The 26,827-nt window shown below is 39.6% G+C and overlaps 1 protein-coding gene across 2 annotated transcripts in view; it reads right to left on the minus strand.

The window, feature by feature from the left end:
* TENT4A (terminal nucleotidyltransferase 4A) overlaps positions 1 to 26,827 on the minus strand; it is a 42,275-nt gene extending 15,448 nt beyond the window's left edge. For both annotated transcript variants that reach the window (XM_026672524.2, XM_026672522.2), the window contains exons 1-7: positions 24,720 to 26,827; positions 9,489 to 9,612; positions 9,329 to 9,375; positions 8,081 to 8,201; positions 5,793 to 5,900; positions 3,625 to 3,753; positions 3,093 to 3,306 (exon numbers count right to left, since the gene is read on the minus strand). In XM_026672524.2, the coding sequence (XP_026528309.1) occupies positions 3,093 to 3,306; positions 3,625 to 3,753; positions 5,793 to 5,900; positions 8,081 to 8,201; positions 9,329 to 9,375; positions 9,489 to 9,612; positions 24,720 to 25,561 (1,585 nt within the window). In that variant the 5' untranslated portion in view covers positions 25,562 to 26,827. The remainder of the gene's footprint in view (positions 1 to 3,092; positions 3,307 to 3,624; positions 3,754 to 5,792; positions 5,901 to 8,080; positions 8,202 to 9,328; positions 9,376 to 9,488; positions 9,613 to 24,719) is intronic.

Genomic DNA, 26,827 nt, shown 5'->3' on the forward strand with positions numbered 1-26,827 from the left:
ATGGGCTACATCCTGCCCATACCCTTTTATCTTTCTTGGAGATTTCAATCTACCTCATATCGACTGGACCTAAATAATTGTACAACTGAAATCATACACACAACCTTCTACAATGCTATTACAAATCTGGGACTGGAACAACTAGTAACCAACAACACTAGACTAAACAACTGCCTCGATCTCATCTTCTGCAATAGTTTGAATTTAATTTACGGAATACAAACTAAAGAACCCTTTTCCAGCAGTGACCACAATATGATTGACTTTTTGTCTCAACATACGTCCACACAAAAATCACCTCAATGATGTAATCCCCAATTATAACTTCAAAAAGGCAACTATGATCTTATAGACAACGACCTCTCATCCCTTGATTGGCAATCTCTATTCTCTGGATGCAATACCGTTGAAGACCATTACAACATATTCTTACTTGAAATCAAAAGAGTCATCATACTATATGTTCCAACAACAACTCCCAAAACAAAACAAAAAGAAGATTACCCATATCAATAAGGAAACTTCAATCCAAAAAGAGATCACTCTGGCGGAAAAACAAATCTGGTCACGTTGCCAATTTCAAAACCGATACAAAACTTATGCCACCAGATAAAGACCGAATGCACCAATTATCACATTAAACAAGAAGAAAACCTTCTAAGCACCAATTCCACCCGTGCTTTTTACAATTTTGTAAACAACAAACTAAAAGACTCAAGGTCCATCCCTCCCTTGATAGGACCTGATGGTAAAGACTGCAACGACGACACCATTAAAGCCAACATCTTTAACACATTCTTCGCTCAGTATTTGTAAACAGCAATGGATCTTGCCCAGTATTTCCTAACCGTACCACAGATAACAACAATGACCTAATACATATCGATTTCACAGAAGACAATGTTGAAAAATCACTACGCAATCTAAAACCATCCCTATCTATTGGACCGGATGAAATATGTGCCTACTTCTAAGAAAGCTATCCACTGCCATAGCCAAACCTCTAAGCATAATCTTTGAAAATCTTTCAGGACCAGCTCCTTGCCTAACCTATGGTCACAAGCCACAGTCATCCCCATCTTCAAAAAGGGAGACCCAAGCCTAGTTGAAAATTACAGACCAATCTCCTTATGCTGCGTCACCTGCAAAGTCATGGAATCAATTATTAACCAATCCATCATCCTCCACTTAGAGACAAACAACCTACTCTCCAATAAACAATTTGGTTTCAGAAAAAACTATCCTGTAATCTGCAACTCTTACACTGCAAAAACATATGGACGACACAACTCGACCAGGGCAAAGCAATAGACGCAATCTACATAGACTTCTGTAAAGCCTTTGATTCAGTGGTACACGACAAACTACTCCTAAAAATAAAATCCTATGGTATATCTGGACAACTGAATAACTGGATAGAAGCATTCCTATCAAACAGACAACAAATGGTCAAAATCGGGAGAGTCCTATCAAATCCAGTACCTGTCAATAGTGGTGTCCCTCAGGGCAGTGTTCTAGGACCAACTCTCTTCATACTCTACATAAACGACCTCTGTGATCATATTAAGAGCAATTGCGTTCTCTTCGCTGATGATGTAAAGCTGTTCAATACCACAGACAATACTGCTACCCTACAAAAAGATCTTGACTATGTATCCGAATAGTCAAACAAATGGCAACTTCAAATCTCAACAAATAAATGCTCTGTCTTACATATTGGCAAAAAAATCAGAAAATAAAATACAAGCTGAATAGTCAAGACCTTGTTGATGACCCAAGCTCTGTAAAGGACCTTGGAATACTCACCTCTAATGATCTGAGTGCTAGAGCCCACTGCAACTACATAGCCAAAAAGGCATTAAGAGTTGTAAACCTAATCCTACGTAGCTTTTTCTCTGGCAATATCACACTACTAACCAGAGCATACAAAACATTTGCTAGACCAATACTCGAATACAGTTCATCAGTCTGGAACCCTCATTACGTATCTGATATTAGCACAATTGAGAAAGTCCAGAAATATTTCACAAGAAGAGTTCTCCACTCTTCTACTCGTTGCTAGAATACCTTATGCCACCAGACTTGAAATTCTAGAACTAGAAAACCTTGAATTACGCCGTCTTCGGTCTGACTTAAGCATGGTATATAAAATCATACATTGCAATGTCCTACCTGTCAATGAATACTTCAGCTTCAACCATAACAACACAAGAGCACACAATAGATACAAACTCAAAGTAAACCGCACCAAACTTGATTGCAGGAAATATGACTTCAGCAATAGAGTAGTCAATGTCTGGAATACTCTACCCGACTCTGTAGTCTCTTCCCCAAACCCCAAAAACTTTAACCTTAGACTGTCTACCATTGACCTCACCCCTTTCCTAAGAGGTCTGTAGGGGCGTGCATAAGCGCACCAACGTGCCTACCGTCCCTGTCCTATTGTTTCTCTATTCTTTTATTTTTCTTATATGTACCCATCTCATGTATTCACAACTATGTATACACTTATACTTATTATCTTGTAAACAATTGACAAATCAAATAAATAAATAAATAAATAAATTATATCACTAATTGACAAACCAAAGGGAAACAAAGTTATTATCTTTGTCATACTGTTTCCCACTTCAGACTAAATACATGGAAAACATGAGATTTGTAATCCCAGAAAAGTGTTTGTGATATTTTCGTATTATGGATACTAACTAGTACAACACAACACATGCAAATACACCACTGCTGTTTAACAATCAAGTTCAGTTCCAATGACCAAGTTGTTAAATTAAATGGCTGCTAAATGATTACATGACTGAAAGTTACTGTGAAGATCATTGACTGCTGCAATATGCCTTGTTATTAGACATACAATATTTAGTTGTATAAGCACACTGGAAAAATTGAGTCCAGTAAATATTCCACAGCTTTGTTCTTGTGAATGATAATGCCTTCAGCCCCCCCCCCCAAAAAAAAAAAACTTACGCTATATATGTAATAAACAAATATTGCATACCAAGATCTAAGACTATTCTTTTAAACATTTCTCTCAAAGTTTCTGGGTTAAAAATTGAGAGTGACATGTGTCATCTTACCAGGCAGTAGGGGATCTTCAATGCATAACATGGATGGTCGATATCCATTAGTCATGGTTTTCATGATTTCTTCTTTGGCAATATAGGCACCTCCATTTTTTATTCTAATACCAGTTTTTAAGTAATTAAAATTCCTTCCATAGAGTTCAAAAAATTCTATTAGAAGCATTCCTAGATTTTCATCAAATCTTCGAGCATCAATTCTTGGGTGCAACTATTAAAAATGAAAATCACAGGATTTTATTTTCTTGCACAGCAAGTGGCATTTATATATTATCAGCTAAAGTAATTCTTCCTTTTTTAAAAAAAACTTATTTTTTTTATTTTTACATTTCAAGATGATAGTATTTGCCAGTATTCAGAAAGTACAAAATGTCTTTATATGACTTTCTTACAAAATTTATGTTTTACTACATAAATACGATTCAGTCACATCTCATTCCCACATTTTTAAGGATAAGGATCTTCTAAACCTAGATAAAGATGGGACAGATGTATGCTATGTCTGGTATTATGAAAGATCTGAACATACCTGTAAGAAGCTAATTGCCATTAAAATTAAGCTGTAGGAACTAATTCCACCAGTAAAAACTTCATTCAAATCCCTCTGAAGAAGGAACTGTTTTAATACTAAAATCAAGTAAGGCAGCAATGAGTATTTCTGCAAATGAAAAAAACAGTCAGTTCTAAAAGGAAACATTTTTGCTTATGAGTGAATACGAAAGCTCTCACACCAAAATAATATTCCATATACAACAATAACAAGTAGAAAAGTGAAATACAGCAAATGTTTATTATCTACATGTTTATTCCTTAAAATAGGTAATGGTTTCACTCATTAATATTTAATAAATAATAGGAAAAAGACAAGGCAATTGCTACAAACATGACACGTCATTATATGGTACATTAAAAAATGAATAAGCACAAGATAAAAATCAAGGGAACTCTGTGAATATAATGTATGTTCTTAATCTCTACCAGATTACTAAATACTAATTATTTAAAAGCAAACATACACTCATGCATGTACACTCTGTGTAGACACAGAAAATTTAATTCTGTTTATTCTATCAGGAGGAGCTTGCTTTCAAACTTATGAACTAAGGTAACTTCTTAAAACCCAAGCAGAAGAAAAAAGGTAATACACTACAGTTAAGCAGATGTGGCTTGCAAAGTAATTTATGACTGAATAACTATTTTTGTAAGAAAAATTAAGCAAATAATTTATTGTCCATTAATACACAAATATAAACTAATGCACATTTCTTTGAATACAGAGTTCTTAGGTTTACAAGTAGTCCTTGCTTACCAACTGCTTCATTTAGTGACTGTTCAAAGTTTTGATAGCATAAAAAGAAACCTCTGAAACAAATCTTTGCATTTACCGCTGCCACAGTATCCCACGGTCATGTAATTGTCACTTGTGTGCTTTGCAACAGATGCACATTTGCATAAGCGTTGCAGTATCCCAGTCACATGATCACCATTCACCTGCTTCACAACTGGTTTGCGACAAGCAGAGCTAATAAAGAAGGCAGAACTTGCTTAACAACTATGGTGCTTTATTTAATGACCAAAGGGGGAAGTCAGTCTGTAAATCCTTCATAGTCACATGATTTGCTGCTTAGCAACTCTAGTGGTCAGCAAGAGAGTTGCCAGTTCCAGTTATGATCTAGCAAGAATCATAGCAAGGATTACTTGTATTAGGCTTCAATGGCAGGGGCAAAAATTGTGAGTTACAACATCTAGTAAATATATTGACAACCCAGAATCTTGCATGTAGACCTAGATTCTTTGTTACAGCAAAATATCCTGTTAAATGTAACTAGTCTCTAGTCTATCACTAGGCTTGCTCACTAGAAGACCAAATCTGAGCAAGACTAAAGTCACAAGAATTTGTCTGGATTCCAGAAGATTATAAACAAGTAGAAATACTTTTGTATAAAACTCAGTTTGACTAATTCTGGTGAAGTCTTTTCATCAATTACCAATCTACAATCCTAGAAAATATCTGAATTTACTTTGCTTTCCAATCTGGTTTGTTTCTCACGAATCAAGGACCAGAGCATGAGCATCCAAAGAATCAACAAGGGATGCAAGCTCTTGTAGGCAAAATATCAGAGATTTTATATGAACAATCTCAAGAGAAATTTACCATAAATTCTGTTACTTTTGTCATTATGTTGATACTTTACCGAAGATGTACAGACTTTGGAAAAAAGTATCCTTTTTAGAGGTCCGATCATGTGTATTTATTTTGGCAGCTTAAAATTGGATGCAATAGGCCTGACAGAAAGCAAAGGAATCTAGAAAAACTGTACAATGCTTATATAATTTTTCAAGATTCTATATATTTTTGGCGCTACAGATTTAGGGTTTAAAATGTGGATCCTAAGACTTCAGCCAAAGAAAATATTAAAATCCCCATACTGTCTAAAGGAAGTCTAAAATATTTGATTAAAATTACTTTTTATATCTGATCTGAACATTTTTCTTTCAAATATATAGCTAAAAATTCTTGAAAGATTATGAGGAGATGTGGGGAAGTATATCAGAGTTTTTGAATATATTTTCTATTCCAGACAGCATTTAACATAAGCCCACAATCAGTTAACTTTGCTTTTTTTTTCAAATTTCAGTTCTAAAAGCAGCAGATGTATCAAGATATATGATTTTTTTTTGTTCTGCTTACTCTACCTTCATGTAGTCTTTGATAAGTCGAGCTGCCTTCACACCAGTTTCTACATTAAAACTAATATCAACTTTCACCTCTGTAGCCTGGTCTGTAAGTTTAATTATTGGTACCTGCAAAAGTAGTAAAATCAACCATTCAGATGACATTTACAGAGAGTAATCAATGTTTCAAATCATTTAAAATATCCAGTTCATCTAGACAGCACATTTAACATTTGTTAGCACACCACTAATATAAGTATAAATCTATTTCAACCTTTTAAATCACTACTTAAGTATAAGATAGGCATGTAGGGAATGATTGTTCTTTTTATGTTTTATAATAAATGCTATAAAACTTATTTCTGCGCATCTGCACTCCTTTCTAGAAAAACCCTTCCACAATCATTTACTTGAACTATTTTCTAATATAATATGCTTGGGCACAGTGTGTTAGAAAGTATTTTATTTCTATTTAATTCTAATGTTCTAATCAGATCTAATTTTGAAGAGCATGTGATTCAATTGCAGTTTCATTTGCACAGATTTCTAGACCATTTCTGAACCATAAAAATGATTGTTTCTTTAAAAGCCAAAACATTTAGAACTTAATAATTAAAAGAAGAATTTCTTTCTGCACAATCCTATTGTTATTCATTTCCTGATAAAACAGTCTAATTCAGCATCCTACTATCACCGAGATGTAATAACAAAAAAGGTTGGGGACCACTGGGTAAGAAGATACGGAAGAACTTGTCTTTTGTGGCAGCCATGATTCAAGCCCTCCTGGATTATTTTCTTCCAGTAAATGCAAAGTGTATTCATCTTAAGTTTATTCTTTAGCCTTGATGCAAACATTAGATTATTAACTCTCTGCTGAATTGATTACTAACCCATCTTGAATACTATGTTCTGAATTAGAAAGCTGGGATATAGTTGGGTGGATTGCAAAATGTATTTTGATTCTAATACTGGGAGAGAAAGAGGAGACAAAGACATTGAGGGTTTATCACATTCCCATATTGAAATTCCTGTTTTTCTTTAATATCTTTTTGGTCTTTGTCTCCAGTATACTAATAGGAGCAAGAGAACCACCTGCTTACAACAGCAGATCTAAAAAGGTTTCTTAAAATAAAACCAGAGATTTGGTATCTTAGGCATGGAATGTTCATGGATCTATTCACATCAATGGCAAACATTTCCAAGTGCACTTAAGTTTACGTTGTTAAACTCTATCTCATTTACAGCAATGTGCTAGTCTAAAAACAGCATGTGTATCTGTTTACGTAGAATTCAAATAGCATACTAAGACTCTGAACATTACTGATAATATTGGATATTTAAACCAAAAGGGAAATATCCCTTTTGCTCCTTTACTTGGAAAGTAAATGACACAGCAATAAAGGAAGAATAGATATTTTAAAAGAGAAGCAGACACAAACTAGAGATTTTAATAGTTTCTACCTATACAAAACAAGTTATGACTCACAAGCTAAAGACAGCTTAGCTTAACATATGCCAAGAGAAATTTTCAAATGTCAGCACCAGCAAAGCTGGTCACATCATCTGTCACTGATGTTACTAGGACTTTAATTCAGGTTTAAAAGGACAAATACAGAAAAACAATAGTGTGTGAAATGTATTTCAAACAGAAGATTTATATACATACACATACATGATTGTTGAGTAAGTATTAAGAATAACTCATAATGCAATCTTTATTGATTTAAATCAAGTTATTAAATTGATTTAAGTAATCAATATATTAACAAAAATAGAATTTTCTAGGCATTCTTTGTCATGCCAGATGCTGAAATAATTTGAAACAAGCAATATGAGTTAATTTAGAGCTAATGCCAACTAATAAGGAAGGCAGGAAAACTGACAGCAATTGGGAAGAATATTTTCACAAACAAAACCTGTTACTAAATTGCAGTTGGGGAAACTCAGGAAAACATAAATAAGCAAACAATGAACCCAAAGTACAGGTAGTATTCAATCATAATGGAGCTTGTCTATTACTATCATAAGTTGTGGCAGTCATTAATCAAGGCGCCCTCATGATTGTCTGATTTAATGACTACAATTCCTGCTCTCCCTGTTGCAATTGTTAATCGTACATGCAGGTTATTAAGCAGAGTCTGGGATGCCTTGGGGAATGGAGGAGGCTTTGGGACTCCTGGCATAGGCGCAGACTACAGCACTGAATGAATGGTCGTAAATTGAGGGCTACCTGTAAAATATAAACATGTCTATAACTTTCTTTCCCTCAATAAGGAAAAGTTCAGGATAACTTGTTTTAAATTACTTACTGTAGCTTTGTCAAGTACTTTAATCGAATGTGGCTCGGCCACATTGTGTTTCCTTAGGGCTTGTTCTAGCTGCTGGAGAGGTGGGCTGTCCCATTTTCCAAAAACCACTAAATCAATATCACTGTAGACATAAAACATAGCTAAAGTTTATTAGAAACTTACTGTAGATATTATACAGCAATTCTTTGAATAGGCAAATGACATAATTTGAAAGAGAGTGTTTGAAACATACAGACAAAATAAATATACCTCTGAATTGTCAAAGCATCCATGTTTTTTGTAAAGCTTCTAAGTTGTTTTAATTGTATCTGCAGTTAAACAACAATTCAGATGCTTTTACAATTGAAAGACAGGCCTTTGTTCACTCTCATGCACGTTGCAAACTATCTCTAATTGTTTATACAGTCCATATACACTACCTTGTCAATTTAATAATATTTAATCTAATGATGTGTTAGTCATTCATTCCAAATCAAAATTTTAATAGTGTAACATATACAACAGCCTTTCTCTAGTCCCAAGTCATATTGGACTACAATTTCATCATTTCCCATCAATTGGGTTGTTAGAAATCCTACTCCAATACATTTGGAAGGCACAAAGCTGGGGGAGGGTCATAAAGAAGTTAAAATGCTACAGAGCCTCAGTCTAAAACAAACTTCCATGACAGCTAATACTGATATTTCTGGATTTTTAAAAGTTTGGTTTAGAAGTTATTTCATATCCAAGTTGATTGTTCATAGGTGGGTTTTTGTACCTGAAAGTTGTAGAAGGAGAATATTAATGTTCTATATGTTCACACTATTGTACAAAAGATGAAAATTAGAAACGCTAGCATCCCTAGAGATACAGTACTCTAACGTGTTGATATAATAATTTTAGAGGTTTGCAGCTAAACCTGAAGAATCAATACCCACTTAAAATTAAACCAGATGTCTTTTCAATTATATCAATTTAAAAGAGTTACTTTTAAAGAGGTTTATTTGCAGTAGGGTACAAAAATTGTATTTATGTCCTTACTGCACATAAACCTAAGTTAATGAAATGCAATCATTGTGTTATTCCTTCTCTCTCTGTTTTTTTTTTTTTTTAACTGTGGTCAATGTCCCGCTTTTTCCTGTATTGACTTCTTGATAACCAGTGTGGCTGGAGTGGTAATATAAGTCTTTATAAAGTGCCATGTAATCTTTTTGTTACTATTACCTAGCATTAGAGTCAATAATACAAGTGAAAAATTTCCAGACTCACCTTGTTGGCAGATAAAGTCCTGTACTAAAACTTCCAAATATCTGAACCTGGAAAAGAAAAATATCTATACTGAATTTAATTGTTGTAAAATTCTAAAATTAAAATATGTGTGTGGTCAAAGTTAAAATGATGTGTAGAGCACCAACTTAGGTAAGCTTACATCAGCTGTAGGCCAAAGATCTTTGATGACAGTTTCTATTCTTTTCACAACTTCTCGTCTCATAACTGCTTCTTCAGGACATGGGGACATAAAGTCATAAAAGTCAATTATTTCTTCATGGAGCCTATGGGAAGAATAAGAAAAATCAATAGCAGTAGAAAGAGAACCAAATGAACTAATCTACTGGTGACAGTGGATGCTAATCTGGATTTACAAGTAGAATATTTCAATTTCAGTTGCATAATTATTCTAGGATTCCATCTCCAAACATATATTTTTCTAGAAATTGAACAGTAGGTTTATAAAGAAAAAGAATCAAATCTGTTTTTGTAGTAAACATATTAAATCAAAATCAAGCCTAAGATTTCCATACTTTGCCTCACCGAAGTCATATTTCTTTTCACTCACCTCGAGCATATTTGAAATCACTTCACATATATATGCACGTAAGACAGAAAAGTATCTGTCCATGTTAATCAACTATCAATCTCTATCATCATAATCATTATTATTATTACCGATACTAAATAATTATTTAAATTTATATCCCATTTTTTTCTTCAGGAGCATAATAGTTAACATACTGGTCTCCTTCCATTCTTTTCATTATAATAACCATATATGAGATAGTTTGGTCTGAAAGAGAATGACTGGTAAAATATCACCAAGTCAGCTCCAATAGTCAAGGACAGAACAGCATGTGTCTACCTAATGTTATATAGGGGGTGTCAAACTGGATTTCTTTGAAGGCCGGATCAGCATTGTAGTTCTCCTTCACAGGCTGGCCAGGGTGGGGGAGGGGAGACGGGACGGATGCCTCCTGTAGCACTTTGCAGGTCAAAATGGGGCACGGGGGGCACATGCGCACCTTCACACCCCATTTTCAGCTTCGACAACTCCTGCAGCACTTTGCTGGCCAAAACGGGGTGCGAGCGGTGGAGTATTGCAGGAGGCCATCCAGGCCCAAAATGGGGCATGTGGGAGTCCCCATGCCCCGCTTTGACTGCCAGAAGCACTGCGGGGCATCCTTTGCTATTTCCTGGCCGGCCTCGTGGGCCTTATTTAAACATTCCGGATCTGGCCCGTGGGCCTTGAGTTTGATACCCCTGGTGTAGAAAATACTTTTATTTTCCTTGTATTTCTTGATAAATACACACAAAGAGAAAGAATGTGACCTGCAAAATGTTAAAAAGTATGCAAGAGTAGTTAGACTTAGGAAGTACATTTCTGATCACAAGAAAATGGACCCAACATACCCTAAATTAATTCTATTTCATACAGCTAGGAGATGGGGCTTAAGGCTTCTTCCTGTTCCATGGAGGAAATCCCATCCTTCAGTTAAATGTACTGATTTCAAATGATTAGTTTCAATTTTTCCTTTATCATGTAAAACAACAAGGATGATGGGAGGGAGGGGGGAGGCTAAAACTTATGAAGAACACTTGCAGGAATTGGGTACATCTAGTCTGGTGAAAAGAAGGACTAGGGGAGACATGATAGCAGTGTTCCAATATCTGCGGGGCTACCACAAAGCACTAGACAGCAAGACAAGAAACGATCGATGGAGAGAAGCAACCTAGAACTAAGGAGAAATTTCCTACGGGTGAGAACAATTAACCAGTACAATGCCTTGCCTTCAGAAGTTGGGGGTGCCCCATCACTGAAGGCTTTTAAGAAGAGACTGGACAGCTTCTTGTCTAAAATGGTACAGGGCAGTGATGGCTAACCTTTCCATCCTCGTGTGCCAAAAGTTTGTGCGCGTGTCAAAAGTGTGTGCCAGCACCCATAAGGCAATGGATGTGGGGCCCCCACACTCCCTGCGCATGCATGCATGACCCCCCACGTGTGCTGTACATCTCTGCACATGTATGTGGGACCCTCCCCATGTGCACCACGCATCTCTGCGCATGCACGTACATCTCCTGTGCATGCCCCGCTCCCCGCACATGCGCAGCAGCTACCCGATAATCAGGAGGCGGGCGGCACGTGCGCATGCGCAGTGGACCTGCTCTGGGGCGACGGCTCGTGTGCCATAGGTTCTCCATCACGGGTATAGGGTCTCCTGCCTTGAGCAGGGGATTGGATAGAAGACCTCCAATATCCCTTTGAACTATGTATTTCTATGTTCTATGTATTCTACTTGTAAATGATACAATACATGGGAACAATATAAAACAATCAGCATAGTAAAGGCATTCATATATTGCTGCTTGGATAATCTCTTAATCTACTTCCCTCCTAAATAGCTGCATCTCTCTGTGAATAGGAAGGTACTTCACAGTAAGGTTAACTATTGTCCTTGTTCATCAAAAATTTAACAAACAGAAAAAGGGATACACTTAATACACTAATATTTCCAAGGTGAAATAGTTTATAACATTCTTTGTGATCAATCACTTATAAAATCTGGATCTGAAATGAATCATCTATTTTAAAATTGCTTTTAAAAATAGATTACTCTGTCCCAACCTAATTTCTATTAATTGTTCTTCTGCATTAAGTCTGCTAACAGTAATTGCTCTTTGGGAAGCTATGGCACAGGAAGGGAGCGGTATCTTGTTAGCTGTAAACATCAGGACAGGACATTTTCTCACTCATTCTGTTAATTGTGGAGAGGAAAGTTTAATCACTACTGATATCCTGTTTGCAAGAAAGATATTATCAGTCTTTCATATCCCCACAGTACATTGTTTCTTAGATCCTCAGAGCCTGAGCTCATCTCCCTGGAACCAAGAAGCTGGAAAACATAATCTCTTGTGTTCAATGAAATTAAGAATTTTATTTGAGGTATGAAGCAGGGATAAAGACTAGAAGACTTGTCCTTGTGGAACCTCCCACCAACTGAAAGCATTCCATCTCTTATCTCTCCAAGGTGAGATTAGGGATACTAAAGAACAGACTTAAGAAAGTTAGTGGGATTTTGTCTAATGGGTTTGAGGGGAAAATTAAAAACTTGAGATCTGTACTAATGATGAGTACAATGTAGTAAATGGTAGATCGTAGAGGATGATTAAGGATGAGACACATTCATGCCTAAGCAATTCACATGAAGATTGTCTGAGGAAGGTGCTATCTGTTGGTACCAGACAACCAGCTATAAAGCAAACTCAAGGCCCACAGGCCAGTTCTGGATCGGGCGCAGAGTGCTTAGATCTGACCTGTGGGGCTGCCCTGAAAATAGCAAAGGAGCAGCCCGCGGTGCCTTTGCTCGAGAAAATGGAGCTCGGGGAGGCTGCACGCAGCCCACCCGGGCTCCATTTTCAGTCATGATGGCCTCTTGCAACCCTCTGCAGTGAAAACTGAGCCAGAGGATACCCCATGCTCCATTTTCGCTGGCAGAGGGTTGCAGGAGGCCATTGTGGACGAAAACAGCCCAGTGGACGGCACGTTCCCCGAGCTCTGTTTTTGAGGAGAGGGCCACTGGAGGCTGTGACATTGAGCTGGCCATGCCCACCTTGGCCACACACACCAGCCGCCTGAGGCCAAACACAATCCTGATGTGGCCCTCAATGAAATCGAGCTTGACACCCCTGACCTACAGTAACTGCCGGCATCTGCAGCCTGATTGTTGCTAGCACTTTCAACTCTCTCTCTAGAGAGTGCAATAATTCAGGGATCTCTATTATCAATACCAAAGATTTCTAACTTTTGCATCATTATTCAAATATGCACCCGACCATCTAAAAGAATATGACCCTGCATTGGTCTCCATTGTTGAACTTGAAGGTTTCGGGCTTGCTTGTTAATTTTTAGCATATCTGTTGCTACTTTGAGTCTTACTGCAACACTAGAACTTGATATAGGATGTCTGAACTTTTCAGGAATTACTGCTGTTTCCTGTCTGGTCTCCTTTAAAAGAAAAAAAACATGGCCTCCTGGTCTAGAATGAATTGATTAGAATTTTCTAGTACCGAAATAGCTTAATTTGAATGGCACTTTGGGAAATGCTGTATGCATGACTTGTTCTGTCAACCATTAGGGCATTGATTCCCTCATTTTGTTGTCTTGAAATTAAGAAAAGAAGCATTTAACATGCCTATAGTCTACTGTCATGAACAAGTCAATATATCTCCATATTCTTGAAAAATTCTTTCACACACATTTTCATTTTCCTCCACTCTAGTTTGTTGATTATCATTGTTGACTCCTAACGGGATCATTATTCATTATGAGTTTTGGCCTACCTTGGAAGTTTGTCCCACTCTCCATCACCTAAGACTGGCATATTTGGTCATCTGAGTGGCATTCCCACTGCCAAACTGTCTACTACTCTAGCCGACTAATGCAACGACTGGATTACCTTGCTTGGCAATGTTATATGCAACTGGGTTCAGTTGGTAATCTGATGCTGAAATGAGAGAGGGAATCACTACAGTCATCTTGCTCTATAACCTTGCCAGCTTCAGATGTGCTAACATTCTGCATACTAGCCTTTCTTTCCTGGCTTCAAAATGCATTCAACGTATAAAGATGGATCTGTGTTCTTAAACGCAACATAAGAACTTCCACTGCTTTGATGAGTATATTGGGGGGATTGTGCCTGCTTGAAAATGAGCACAGGTAATCTTCAACTTAAACCATTCATTTAATGACCGCTCAAATTTACAACAGCACTGAAAAAAGTAACTTACAATCATTCCTCATACTTACAATTGTCATAGCATTCCAAATCATGTGATCGAACCTTGGCACTTGGCAACCAGCCAGAAGTGAGCTGTTGCCGGTTCAGACTGGTTCGACCGTACTGGTAGTGCCAACCACCAACTGTGCCCACCCACCTGCCCCAGTGCTATCCCATCCTATATATCTCACTCTGGCTCACTCACCCTCCCCATGCAGCCCAGCTGATTGTTGCGCCTCACCCGCTCTACTCACCATGGCTGCCCAAGAAGCTGTACATATGAAATCTCTGTGGGTTTAAAGCTGCATGCAAGTGCAGAAGGCGCACGCATGCTCACATTTTCGGTTCTGCACTAGGCGAACCGGTTGTTAAATTATGTGAAGCCCAGCATATATTTATGACAGCTGCAATGTCTGAGTGATACAACTGTTATTTGAGACCTTCCCAGATGGGGAAAGTCTGACAAGCAAAAGTCAATGATGGAAACCAGACTGCATAGTTCACTCAATTGCATAAATTTGTTTAATAACCATGGCAAAAAAGGCTGTAAAATTAGGAGTAACTCACTTAACTGCTTTGCTTAGCAATGGAAATTCTGGTCTCAACTGTGGTCATAAATTGAAAAATAGCTGTAGTCTGAACTGAAACAGAGCGCTCTTGTATGAAACCTATGAAAGCACTAGTGGGAGATTCTGACTGAGAACTTTATATAAGCCTCTAACAAACGTACGAATCTAGGAAGTAGAATGGCTTCTACTTTTTATTTCAGCATGTTAATTCTAAAGTTTCAATGCCTAATAAGATTATTCTAAGATAATCTTAATAAGTTAAGGATAAGCTTTTCCAATATCTATTGTTCTTAGCAGTGTGGGGGGGAAACCATGATGAAGACATCTGAGGTATGCAATTTGTCATGAGATGTTCTTGGAAACTTTTATTTTATTTTATTTTTCACACTTCTTAACTGCCGATCTTTCTCAGATCACTCACCTTTGGCTTTGATAAGTATGATATTCATTTGTATGAACTCTATTGCATATTCTGCCTGAGTACCAGCACTCATCTGGTCTGACAGTAGACCAGAATTTCTACAGTTGAGCGATCTCTTAGGAGTAATAATATCATCCTGAAGAGTATTTTCCTTGGTCTTTGCCATTTTTAGCCAATAGTGCTTCACTGAGTCTGGAAGCTGAAGTATGTATTTCCTTGTCCGCTTCCTATCCAAAGAAAGTAGAAGGTTTGATCTTTAATATGAAAACATGATGCAGGACTTCTATCTGCTTTCCTCCTCAGAGCTATAGATAAGATTTCTCCCTATGTGACTGCCTCTTTGAGTAGCTTCTTCCTTATGTTAGCTTTCAATTGGTTTTCTACCAAGCAATTTCTAAGCCATAAGTTTATTGGGTGATCACTTCTAATGCTAATGGTAGGCCATCCAAAAAGAGATCCGTTCTGAATTTTGCTGTGGAATCTTTGGTGCTCTCTGAGCTATCTGCTTGCAAAAATTTCATTACCCCAACTAGACAAGTAAATCACATCATCTGTGTGAGTGTAGATTTTGCTTCCTGTTCTTAAGACAAAACTCACACTCATTTGCATTGATGATGACTACTATTTGTATGCAAGCAATGTGTTCTCTTCTAACGAGTGTTACTTTCCTTGTCCATTTATTGATGTCCTTTCTACCAGATCTTCTGGGAGATCACATACACATAGCCTCAGATTCTGATAATAATTGAAATTGCTACACTTTTTCTCCAAGAGGATTCCTAGTGGAATTTCTACTTACTGGGGACTATAAGCACTTCTCTTTCAGAACCACTTATTGTGAAAATCAGTACTGCCTTCAGGATTTTGATGCTAAAACTTCAGATGACCATTCTATAGTCATCTGAAGTTTTTGCTATTAATGAAGCTTTTATCTTGGCTGATTCTACTTACTCCCCCTTCGTTACTCTCTTTTGCCCTTTAGGAACCTTCCGAGACACAAGCTATTGTTTTGCCCTTGCTTGAAGCTAAGTACATAATTTATTACATATCACTGGACAAAAACAAATAATGTCAAACAGTATCTAATGTGGAGATGTAGAATGCAGGAAAACACTGTATCCTGAACTTAGGAATGCGTCTCAGGAATAAGTGATCTTCTATACTTCTCAGGCTTCTAAGGCTGAAATTTGAACATGAAATTGTAGCCTTCACCTTCCTCCACTCACCTATCTCGCTAGGAATAAGGTGATCAGGATGAATGGGACTTACTAAGCTTCTGGAAATGGAAATAGATGGCTCTTTATGAACAAAAGAAAGTGGTTTGCCATCATTGCTTAGAGCAACTTCACATTCTTGGAAAATAGTAATAGACCTTAAGCTTGCACAAGTAGCTAGCGCCTAACCAAGATATCCCTTTCTAGTCCCTAAGCATTTTATGCTGAATACAAAAACTAATTTGGGCCTTTCCTTGTCTCTTAAGCCTTGCATAGTAGCTAGGACCCAAAAGAAGCTTATTCCCACTAAATTCCAAAGACCATACAGGTAGATCTTATGACCAAAATTGAGTCCAAATTTTCTGCTGCTAAGCAAGACAGTTGTTAAATGAATTTTGCTCCGTTTTACAACCTTTCTTGCCACAATTGTTAAGTGAATTATTGCAGTTATTAAGTTAGCAATGCAGCTGTTAAGTAAATCTGGTTTCTCCATTGACTTTACTTGTCAAAAGGTCACAAAAGGTGATCACATGATCCTGGGACACTGTAATCGTAATAAATATGAGTCAATTGCCAAATGTCTGAATTTTGACCACATCATCAGAGAAATATTGCAACTGAAAAACTGTCCTAAGTCACTTTTTTCAGTGCCATTGTAACTTCGAAGAGTCACTAGATGAACTGTTGTAAGTCTAGGACCTGTACTGTCACCATTAAGCTTCTCTTAGATCTGTTTACTCATTTATGTATCTCTACATCAAGCATGATGGGAGAAGGCTTCCACCATGAAACAGAAAAATAGCAGCTCTGCTTTTCTAGCTAGATGGAGATTAATGATTTTGAAAAGTCCATCTTCAGCAACCAAGAAAATTCTCACTCAATGTTCTAATCAACTTCTTCCAGAATACTGTCCTATTCCTCATACCCAGTTTTTATGCATATAAAAAGCCATAAGATAAAATGTAATATCCATCAAGTAAAGCATTTATGAAAAAATGTGATGGTTATAACTTTTATATTAACCTGCCCCAAAAAAGGCTTGAATGTAGAGACTAAAATATACAAACTGAACAGAATATAAACACACTACTAAATTATGATAAGCAAATAAATAGCTTGATAGAAGTTGGCATTAAGTTTTATTTATTATTTGTAAAATTTATTGCCCGCCCATCTTATCACAATCTTACAGGCACTACTGAACTTTTTTCAACTAAATATATCAGTATGATACACCAAGAATATAGTGTGGAAAGGTAGCACTATATTAAACTAACAATATAGTTTACTTGTAAATTTGACTGTTAATACTCAGCAGTGGTTTGCATTGGAAATCAGTAAGAATCTAGGCCTTAGATAAAATATGAGACAGCTACTTCAGGAAATTAAATATAAACTTGGGGTATCACATTCAGATTTGGATATATGTTCAAAGAGGAATCAAAGAATGTTTTAATTTGCTTTGTGCATTTATTTTCAAGTGCATCAATTTGCATGAGCATGAGGAATGTTACCAACACATTTATTTACTACTGTTATGAATGCAGTGACATATACTTGCAAAAATGTTATGACACCCCTACTTTGTACATAAGGGATCATACATGTACTTATGTCAGTGTTCCAAGTAATGCACCCATAGAAAACAGAACGCTGAGGCCATCTTTTGAGGCTTCAGGGTTGTCAACACAAGCAAATATTTACCATATATACCCGAGTATAAGTCGACCCGAATATAAGCCGAGGCACCTAATTTTACCACAAAAAACTGGGAAAACTTATTGACTCGAGTATAAGCCGAGGGTGGGAAATGCAGCAGCTACTGGTAAATTTCAAAAATAAAAATAATTAATTTGGGAAACGATCTCACTATCATGAAAGGTTTAATTGATTCACTAACCCAAAAAGAAGATGATGATGACAGCGGGAGGCAGGAGTCACTCTCTTCCCCTCCCCTCAGAGGCCCCTGAGTCAGGAGTCACTACCACCGGCGCGCCCCAGTCCTGTCGCCTCGGGAAGGAAAGGCAAAAGGAAGAGCCGCGGCAGCGCTTGCAACGGCAGCAGCGGCACCGGAGGCTCAGGCTCAGCGGCTCCTGATTTTGCCCCACCCTTCCCAAGGCAACGCGGACCGGAGCCGCACTGGCGGCAGCAACTCCCGACAGCCCCAGCCGGACACCTGAGCGGAGCCCGGGTGGAACTACCTGTTGCCGCCGTGGGCGCGCTGCAGGTGCCCGGCTGCCCAAGTAAAGAACAGGGCCGCGCCGGACCATCGGAGAAGCGGAGCAAAGCCGGAGACCAGCAGCCGCCTCCTCGGCGCAGAAAGCCTCCCCAACCAGCCGGCCGGTCTCCTCCTCCTCGGCCACACAGAACAAACAGGCAGAGAAGGAGGAGAGTAGCTGGCCAGCCGGGGAGGCCTCCGTGCTGTGAAAGAGGCAGTCAACGATCTCCGGCGCCGCCTGCTCCACGCGCTGGCTGCTCGGACTTGCCGGGCCCGGCACATAGAACAGGGCGACGCCGGATGTTGGAGAAGCCAAGCGGAACCGGGAATCATTAGCCGCTTTTGCAGCACAAGAAGCCTCCCCAACTGGCCAGCTGCTCTCCTCCTTCTCTGCCTGCTTGTTCTGTATGGCCGAGGGGGAGACGACCAGCCAGCTGGTTGGGGGAAGCTTTCTTCGCCGAAAGGCAGCTACTAATCTCCGGCTTTGCTCCGCTTCTCCAATGGTCTGGCACCACCCTGTTCTTCTTGTGCTGCGAAAGAGGCGGCATGATCTCGGCGCCGCCTGTTCTGTGTGCTGGCTGCTCGGACTTGCCGGGCCCGGCACATAGAACAGGGTGGCGCTGGATGTTGAGAAGCTGAGCGGAGCCGAAGCCACCTCGGCTCGCGTTGTTTTCTGAGCCCACGAGCCCAGAGCCAGGGCGCTTTCATTGCACGGCGGAGCTTCTTGTCTCGGGAAAAACCGGGCGTCATTGCTGCCCCGAGGGGAGGGCGATTCTGGGCTGCGCGATTGGGGGACTTCGTGGCTTTGGGTGGGAGCAGGACGGACGGAGTCCGTGAAGTGGGGCTTGCCTGCCCTTGCTGGCTGCCTCTGCTTCCTTAGGGGCGGGAAGGGGCTCATCTGGACCAAGGGTGAGTCTCCCCTCAGTTTCCCCTGAAGGATCTTCCGTCGCTTTTGCCTTCTCCCTACATCTTCCCTCTGTTAAAATTTCCCCCCACACACACACTTATTTTCGGGCGGATAGATTTCGTGTCTGAGCATTCTCACATGACGGTGGGTCTTCCCCCTAAAAACAGTTAAAAAAAGAAAAATATATCCTCATGCAAGAACTTTTCTGCTTCTGATTACCCCCATGCTTAAAAGTTGCAAAGGAAACACGGAAGCAGGGAAGCGCCTGCCCAGCTCCGGAGCTCCACACCATTTTTTTTTCAGAGGGAATCTGACTCGAGTATAAGCGAGGGGGTTTTTTCAGCACAAAAAATGGGCTGAAAAACTCAGCTTATACTCGAGTATATACGGTAATTTAAACTTTACTACTTAAACTCATCACATTTGTTTACCATAGCAACTGGTTTATCATCTTCTTAAGATGATGTTTTAGGGGATAATGGCTGTACATATTCAGAACATTCTTAGGAAAGTAGTGTCTAGGTTCAAAACTAATTACAGCCCTGAATTAGTTTTAACTGGTCTGATAGATGGCTGTTGAACTCTGAATAGTTTACAGTGTTGTTTAATATGAGAGCATTTTATTGCTTGTTTTTTATATTAAATAGTTTTTAATACTGACAGGGCAAGACATTAGAATATAAACTGACAGCAAACCCCAATCCTTACTAGCACTGATGATGTTACTTAGTTTGGGCAATGAATATCTGCTAGAAAACAAGCAAGCTCAGAGAACACCAAAGACCCTTCAATTGTTTTTAAGGCAGTGATCCCCAACCTTTTTTATGCCGCGGCCCGGTATCGGCATCAGCTGGGCGCCGCGGCCCGGTACCGGCATCAACTGGGCGCCGCCATCTTTTTTTGACGAAAAAGTGCTTCTGGTGAGCTTTCTACCCGGAGAAGCTCACCGGAAGCACTTTTTTATCAAAAAAAGATGGCGGCGCCCAGCAACCAGCGGCCCGGTAAGACTTGTTCCGCAGACCGGTACCGGTCCGCGGACTGGCGGTTGGGGACCCCTGTTTTAAGGAACACTGTTTACTGTGTATTGTTAATGTTCTCTTGGCTGTTTCAGGAGAGAGAATAATATAAAATAGACATAAACTTCAGAGATGTTTTTGATACAGGTGCTTTGATTATGGAATTCCTTTCCTATCCTAGTTATATTAGATGCTCAGAAGACTAAACCTCTGGTCCAGATGACCAACCCAGATTGGATCCTGCAACATTATCTTGGGACACGTATATTTGCCTTCATTTGAAATAAATAACTTTGAAAGTGTCAAATAATACCTAACCATTAAAAATTAATGTGACCCATCATTACAGTGAAGCCAAGAAGGAAAGGTCTATTTATAAAAATTGCAAGCACAATTATGCTAACAATGCCGTAAGAATCAAGAAATACTGGATAACACAAAGAAACATTTCTGACACTATATAATAAAAGCAATATACAGAAAGTTAATTCCAGAAAGTTAAATGAGCAATTTGTTAAGGTTAATATTTTCTCAGGTACTATTTTATTATATTTGTTGTCTGTTATCTGGCTTATTTGTTTTTTCAAGATAGTTTTTCAATATTATTGCATGTTTATTTTATTGCTTTATTACAATATATTATTCTCTTAAAAATTAAAATATTTATTACTATTAAATACAAGAAGCCCACAAAAATTTCTACAAAAGTGTTTTCTTCCTTGCATATATATGGTAGAAGAGACACCAAAGATCTAGATTCTAGTAAAACAAAGAGCACTCAGTTCAACTGAAACAAAAAGGGGAAGAGATAAGCATAAGAAAATATCACCATTCTTATTTTATATTTCAAACTTGCTTGTTGTAGAAAAGTCACAAGCATTCTCAGTCTGGTGGACTCGGTCTGTATAGAATGTGACAAAACTTTTTTTTGGGGAAAGAATGGATATTATTTGAAACAGAATTAAATAATATAAGTGAGTTTACAAATAATGACAGTAGAACCGGTAGTATTCTTATTACTTATAATAAGAGAACTAAATTATGTTAAAATGGATGGCTGGAAATCATGGAAAATTGTTTTAAGCATATTAAAATTAATTCAAGAGAGGAATATGCCGTTACATTGAAATTAATAAGAAAATAATTTATTATGAATTTGTTCAAAATATTATTTAACTCAGTATCCTTATCAAATGTTATATGTAGTTGTTCATTAACAATTATTCAAAGTTACAATGGCACTGAATGAGGAGGCCTGTATCTGGTTCTTGAAGTTGAGGCTATTGCAGCTTCCCCAATCGCATGACCACAATTTGGGTGCTTGGCAATTGGCTAACAATTGTGATGGCCGCAATGTCCCATAGTCACATGACTGCCATCTATGACTTTCATTGCCAGCTTCTGACAAGCAATATCAATGGGGAAGCCATTAGGAAGTTACAAATGGACTTGTAAAATCATTCTTAATTATAATGCAGAATGTGCCTAACAATTGCAACTGCCAGAACTGTTATCATAAGTGGAAAAGTCATGTGATGTTGCACTTTACAACCAAATCACTTAGCAATGGAGTTTCTGGTTCCAATTACCATTGTTAACTAAAGGCTAACTGTACTCTTTCCTCTAGGGCTGATCTAAAGTAAATGTGCATGCTTACCATCTCCCAACAACTCTGGACAGCTCACAAGAAAAAGTATCAAAACCAAGAAAAAATACAGCAAGGAACAAAGTAAAAGATGGCAAGGAGGATAAAAAAAAACCATACAGAATGAAAAAGAATCAAACCAACATAGTTGAAGGGGAATCCAGTCATCCTTGCCAAAAGTCTGTGAAACATTAGCAGGTTGGTATTGGAGTAAAACAGTCTAGACATAAAGCAAGTCTCCTGTTTATGAGTGCCTCGTGGTTTCATTTTCTCCCATTTTTATTTAAAATTTACATAAACCTATGTGGGAAGTAATCCATTAGCATGGGAATGCAGTCTCATCATTATGTTGATACTCAATTGTGTAACCCTGCTCTTAGCTGACCAAGTGTTTGTCAAGGTTTTGGCCCAATGCCTGAATGTTACAGACGACTGAATGAAGAATAGGCTTCAGCTCAAACCTAGTAAAGGACCAAGTGATTGGAGCCCCTAATTCTAGTAGAGATACTTCCATATTGGGGAATCGTAAGTGGGGATTTATATTTTTCCACTTAAAACTGCATATAATTTGGGGGCTCTTCTGAATTTATACCAGTAGTTCTTGCTTGAGCGGATGACAGCTGTGGCCCAGGTGGCTTTCATACAACTTTTATGTTTTGTGTACTAATTGTACATTCCTGATTTGGCAAGTTCTGTTTATAGTCAGTCATGCTTTATTGCTGCCAAATTAGACAGTACAATTCACTGAACACGGAGCTACCTTTGTAAATTATCCAGGAGCTATAATTATTCCACAAAAAAGCAGCACAGGTACTTATGGACACACCTCAGTACATCCACTTAACTACTTCATGAACTGCTCTAGCTCCCGCTAAGCTTGAGTCCAATGAAAATTACCAGTAATCACACATAATGCCCCATGTAATGGGTGACAGGGTTACCTGCAGGACCATCTTTCTCAGATTGTCTTCTATTGTACCACATGTTCTCACAGGAAGAGCTCACTTCAGGTTCCTTCACTGAAACAATGGCACCTTGATAGCACATAGAGATGTGCCTTTTTCAATACAGCACCCATTCTCCTCCTTCCTCCAGCATATATTTAGTCCCAAATTAGTTGGCTTTGGGAAAGTTATTAAAAAACTGTTTTCCCTGTATATGGGGAGCAGGGTAATAGAAGATCCCACAGCTGGAATTTTAATTGGGCCTCAATTTTTCTTTCTTTCCTGAATTAAAACATTTTAAATTGATGTATGTCACACAGAATCCAAGTTGTAATATCATATGAATTTATTCAATAACCAATAAATATGATTTTTTGTGGTTATACTTACAGACCTCACATGTTGTTTATATTTTGTTTTTATTAATAGCAATAGTAATAGACGCCCTTGGATGCAATCTGAAATCATCTGGAGCTCCACTTGAACATGATCGACATTGACAAAAACACCATCAGTCAATTGCAAAGGCAGCCTTATCTGGAATGATGTACATCCTGGATAATACCTTTTACACCATCAAACAGTAACATCTGCATATCCCAGGTTCTTGAGAAGGGCTCAAATATCAAATCTAGTCTTAACTATCCGGTTGACATTGTGACCAATCATGATAACTTAAAACTTTTATGTCACCCAAGTATAATAGAAGTTTGCTTTGGATCACACTCCTATGAAGGCATTGTATATTTTACTTTTACACATACCAAACTTTCTAATACAAATTAGAATTTTCAAAAGCCCATATGGCTAGTTAGGTATTGAAAAAGTGTCTCAGGAATTACACTTAAAATACCCATAAAACATTATTCCTGACGTTTCAGGGAAAGCAAGGTATAACACCTCATTTATTTTTTACTTAAAAAGCCACCACTAACATTAACTATTTTAGACATCGTATTAAGTACAGGTGGTCCTTAGCTTAGGATCAAAGTTCCAATGGCCATTCTCTTTCCCACAGTCACGATGGCCACAGTTCAGGTGCTCATCACACAGTTTGCATTTTCAGCATCTTAGTGTCATGCAATTACAATTCACATTTTTGCCAAAAATCCAAGTTCACATCCAATTTTTGGCCAAAATGTAAGGTAGGGGGAAAAAAGGGTTCCCTTAACAACTGCTGCCAAAAAAAAAAAAAAAAAGTCAGTTACAATGCCCTGAATCACAATCATCACAAGTTATGACAGCAACTGGCAGACTCCACTACAGTTGCAAGTCAAAGACTACCTGTATGCTTATAAAAATTTCATATGCACCCTGAACAGAACCTTGAATTGAGAAGTATAGTGGACCCAGCCAACCTCTTCCAGGCTCATCAACTCCTCAAATTATCTCTCCGAAAATATTTTCCCAACACTTATTTAGAACTAACATTTCCCCACAGGACAAACAGCAGCGTTTAAATCCTATCTATAGAACAACGCAGAGAGGAAACAAACTAGCTTTCTTTCCACCACAACCCCAATGCAAACTGAGCCTTCTTGCCTAGGATTTCGCTGAAGAAAAGACCACCCGCTATTTCCTTGACCCCCCATCCGACTCAATGGGGAAAATGACGGTATAGGGCAACTGAAATGGGCTTCCCGACGGCCGTAGAGACAACTGTGCGCGATACTCACCCTTGTATACCTGAGCTGTACTGCCTACTTTTCCAAGGCGTGCCTAGAGCGAGGGCGCAGCCGGCCTGGGCTGGAGAGCAGGGGCCGCTTTCGCCAGCTGGGCCGGTCCCTCTGCGGACGGTGCCGCCACCGCCGCCCGAGAGCAGATAGTTCATCCCATACGTGCTGGCCTTATTCTCTCGTTTCCTGCGCCCCGGGTGGTACTGGTGGTGGTGGAAGTGGTGGTGGTGGTGGTGGTAGTAATGGGGATGGGGAGAGGAGGGGGCGGTAACGGCCACGCCGGAGGCCCGCGGGGCCTGCCCTCCTCCTCCTCCTCCTCCCTCCTCCTCCAGCTCTTCTTGCTTCGTTGAATTCGCTTCAGCGGCGCCTGCCAAGATTTTGCCAGAGGCCGGCGGCGGCCCCCCAAGTCCGGGCCGGACGCAGGACGGCGACGAGGAAGAACCACCACCGGGGCTGTCAGCCCCAGACTCGGAGGAGGAGGAGGAAGAGAGGGACGCCGCCGGGGCCTTCTGTAGGAGCAGCAGGCGCGGCGCTCGTCTTTCCGCGCTCTGGGCAGGGAGAAGGCGCAGGGAAGCCGGCTTGGAGATCAGCTGAGGAGATGACAGAGGTCCGCCAGCAGCAACGGAGGCCTCGGAGCTGGGCGATGGAGGCGCCGTCGCCGCCGGGCTAAACCGGCAGAAGGAATAACGGGTGGCGGCCGTCGGCGGGAAGGCAGGCGAAGACGGCGAGGACGTCGAAGAGCCGCCGCCGGTCCGGCCCTGCGAGGTCTCCCAGATCTGCATCCAGAGCGCATTGGCGGGGCCTTTCTGCTCCGGCTGGATCCAGGCAACCCGGGGATCCATCCATCCGGCCCTGCCTCGCAGCCGGTTCCGACGGCCCGTCAGACGCGCGCCTGGTAGTAGGAGAAGGAGAAGAAGGAGAAGAGGGGGAGGGGCGGCAACGGCATCCGAGGCGGGGCGTTTAGGCTGGAGAAAGAGGCGGGCGACGCCAACCAACAGGACCCCGTGCAGCGCCCCTCCTCACGGCCCCCCCCCTTCTTAAAATCAACGCTGCGCCTGCGCAGAGGCAGTCTTCCACGCGGGTTGCGTTCTTCAATCCTCCCTGATTAAAGAGAAAAATACTTCTAGGCGCGCGAGGAGAGCGGCCGCCCGACTGCTGGGAAACGAAACTCGGAGGATGCGATTTTTATTCCTTCCTTTTGGAGGCGAAAGCGTCTGCAAAGCAGCATTTCAAGCGTTCGGTGGTCAAAGCGGCTGGAATATTTTTTTTGTTTTTTTGTTGTTTTTGTTTTTTTGCCAGAATGATCGGAAACTATTAGAAAAGAACGCAGTCACAAGTTCTTTCAAACTCGGTTCTTTCTTTGATGGTGAAAAGTTAGGTAAACTTTCAAACGTGCTCAGGGCGTTCCAATACGCTGTCACAAAAAGAGCAAAAGGCAGCTCACTGCATTCCTTTTTCAATCTGACGACCTTACATGCGTCGAAATAGCAGATCCCAAGTTCCTAGCCAGATTCTAATACATCTGGAAGACCGTAATTGGGGAAGGCTAGGTCGCTTAAAGCTACAGATTCTGGGAGCCCGATTCCCGCCGTCCTTTAAATCGCACAGAGCTATTTGACCGAGAAATGGCCTGTTTTGCCTGCAAGGTTGTCCTTTTTTCTTCACTTGTGTTAGATTTTTCAGAATACAAGATGGGAGGTGGGAAAAGTTTGAATTAGGCAAGGAACTTCTTGCCGTCTGTTAACCCGTTAGCGATATCATGATAAAGGCTGTTAATGCTGAATATGAAGCATTCACCTCCCACAAAAGATGAGAAGATAAAGATCAATCAATCAGAATAAAGCTGGAAGACACCTTGGAGATCTTTATTTGTTCATTTATTTGTAAAATATGTATAGCTGGTTCCAATCCAAATGGGCTACGGTTAGGGTAAAACATGGCCAGGGACAAAAATATTTATAAAACTCAAGTCTAGATAATTTTTTAAAAATCATCAATGAAACTCTTAACACATTAAATGCACTATTCGGTTAATCTAATCAAAGAGCCAAGTGCTCACTGGAACAATTATACTTTGGCTTGTTTTCAAAACACCACTAGAGTAGGGG

The sequence above is a fragment of the Notechis scutatus genome, chromosome 3, assembly GCF_049901735.1.
Source record: "Notechis scutatus isolate UNSWTSFEM ecotype Mainland chromosome 3, rNotScu1.2, whole genome shotgun sequence".
NCBI classification, from domain to species: domain Eukaryota; kingdom Metazoa; phylum Chordata; class Lepidosauria; order Squamata; family Elapidae; genus Notechis; species Notechis scutatus.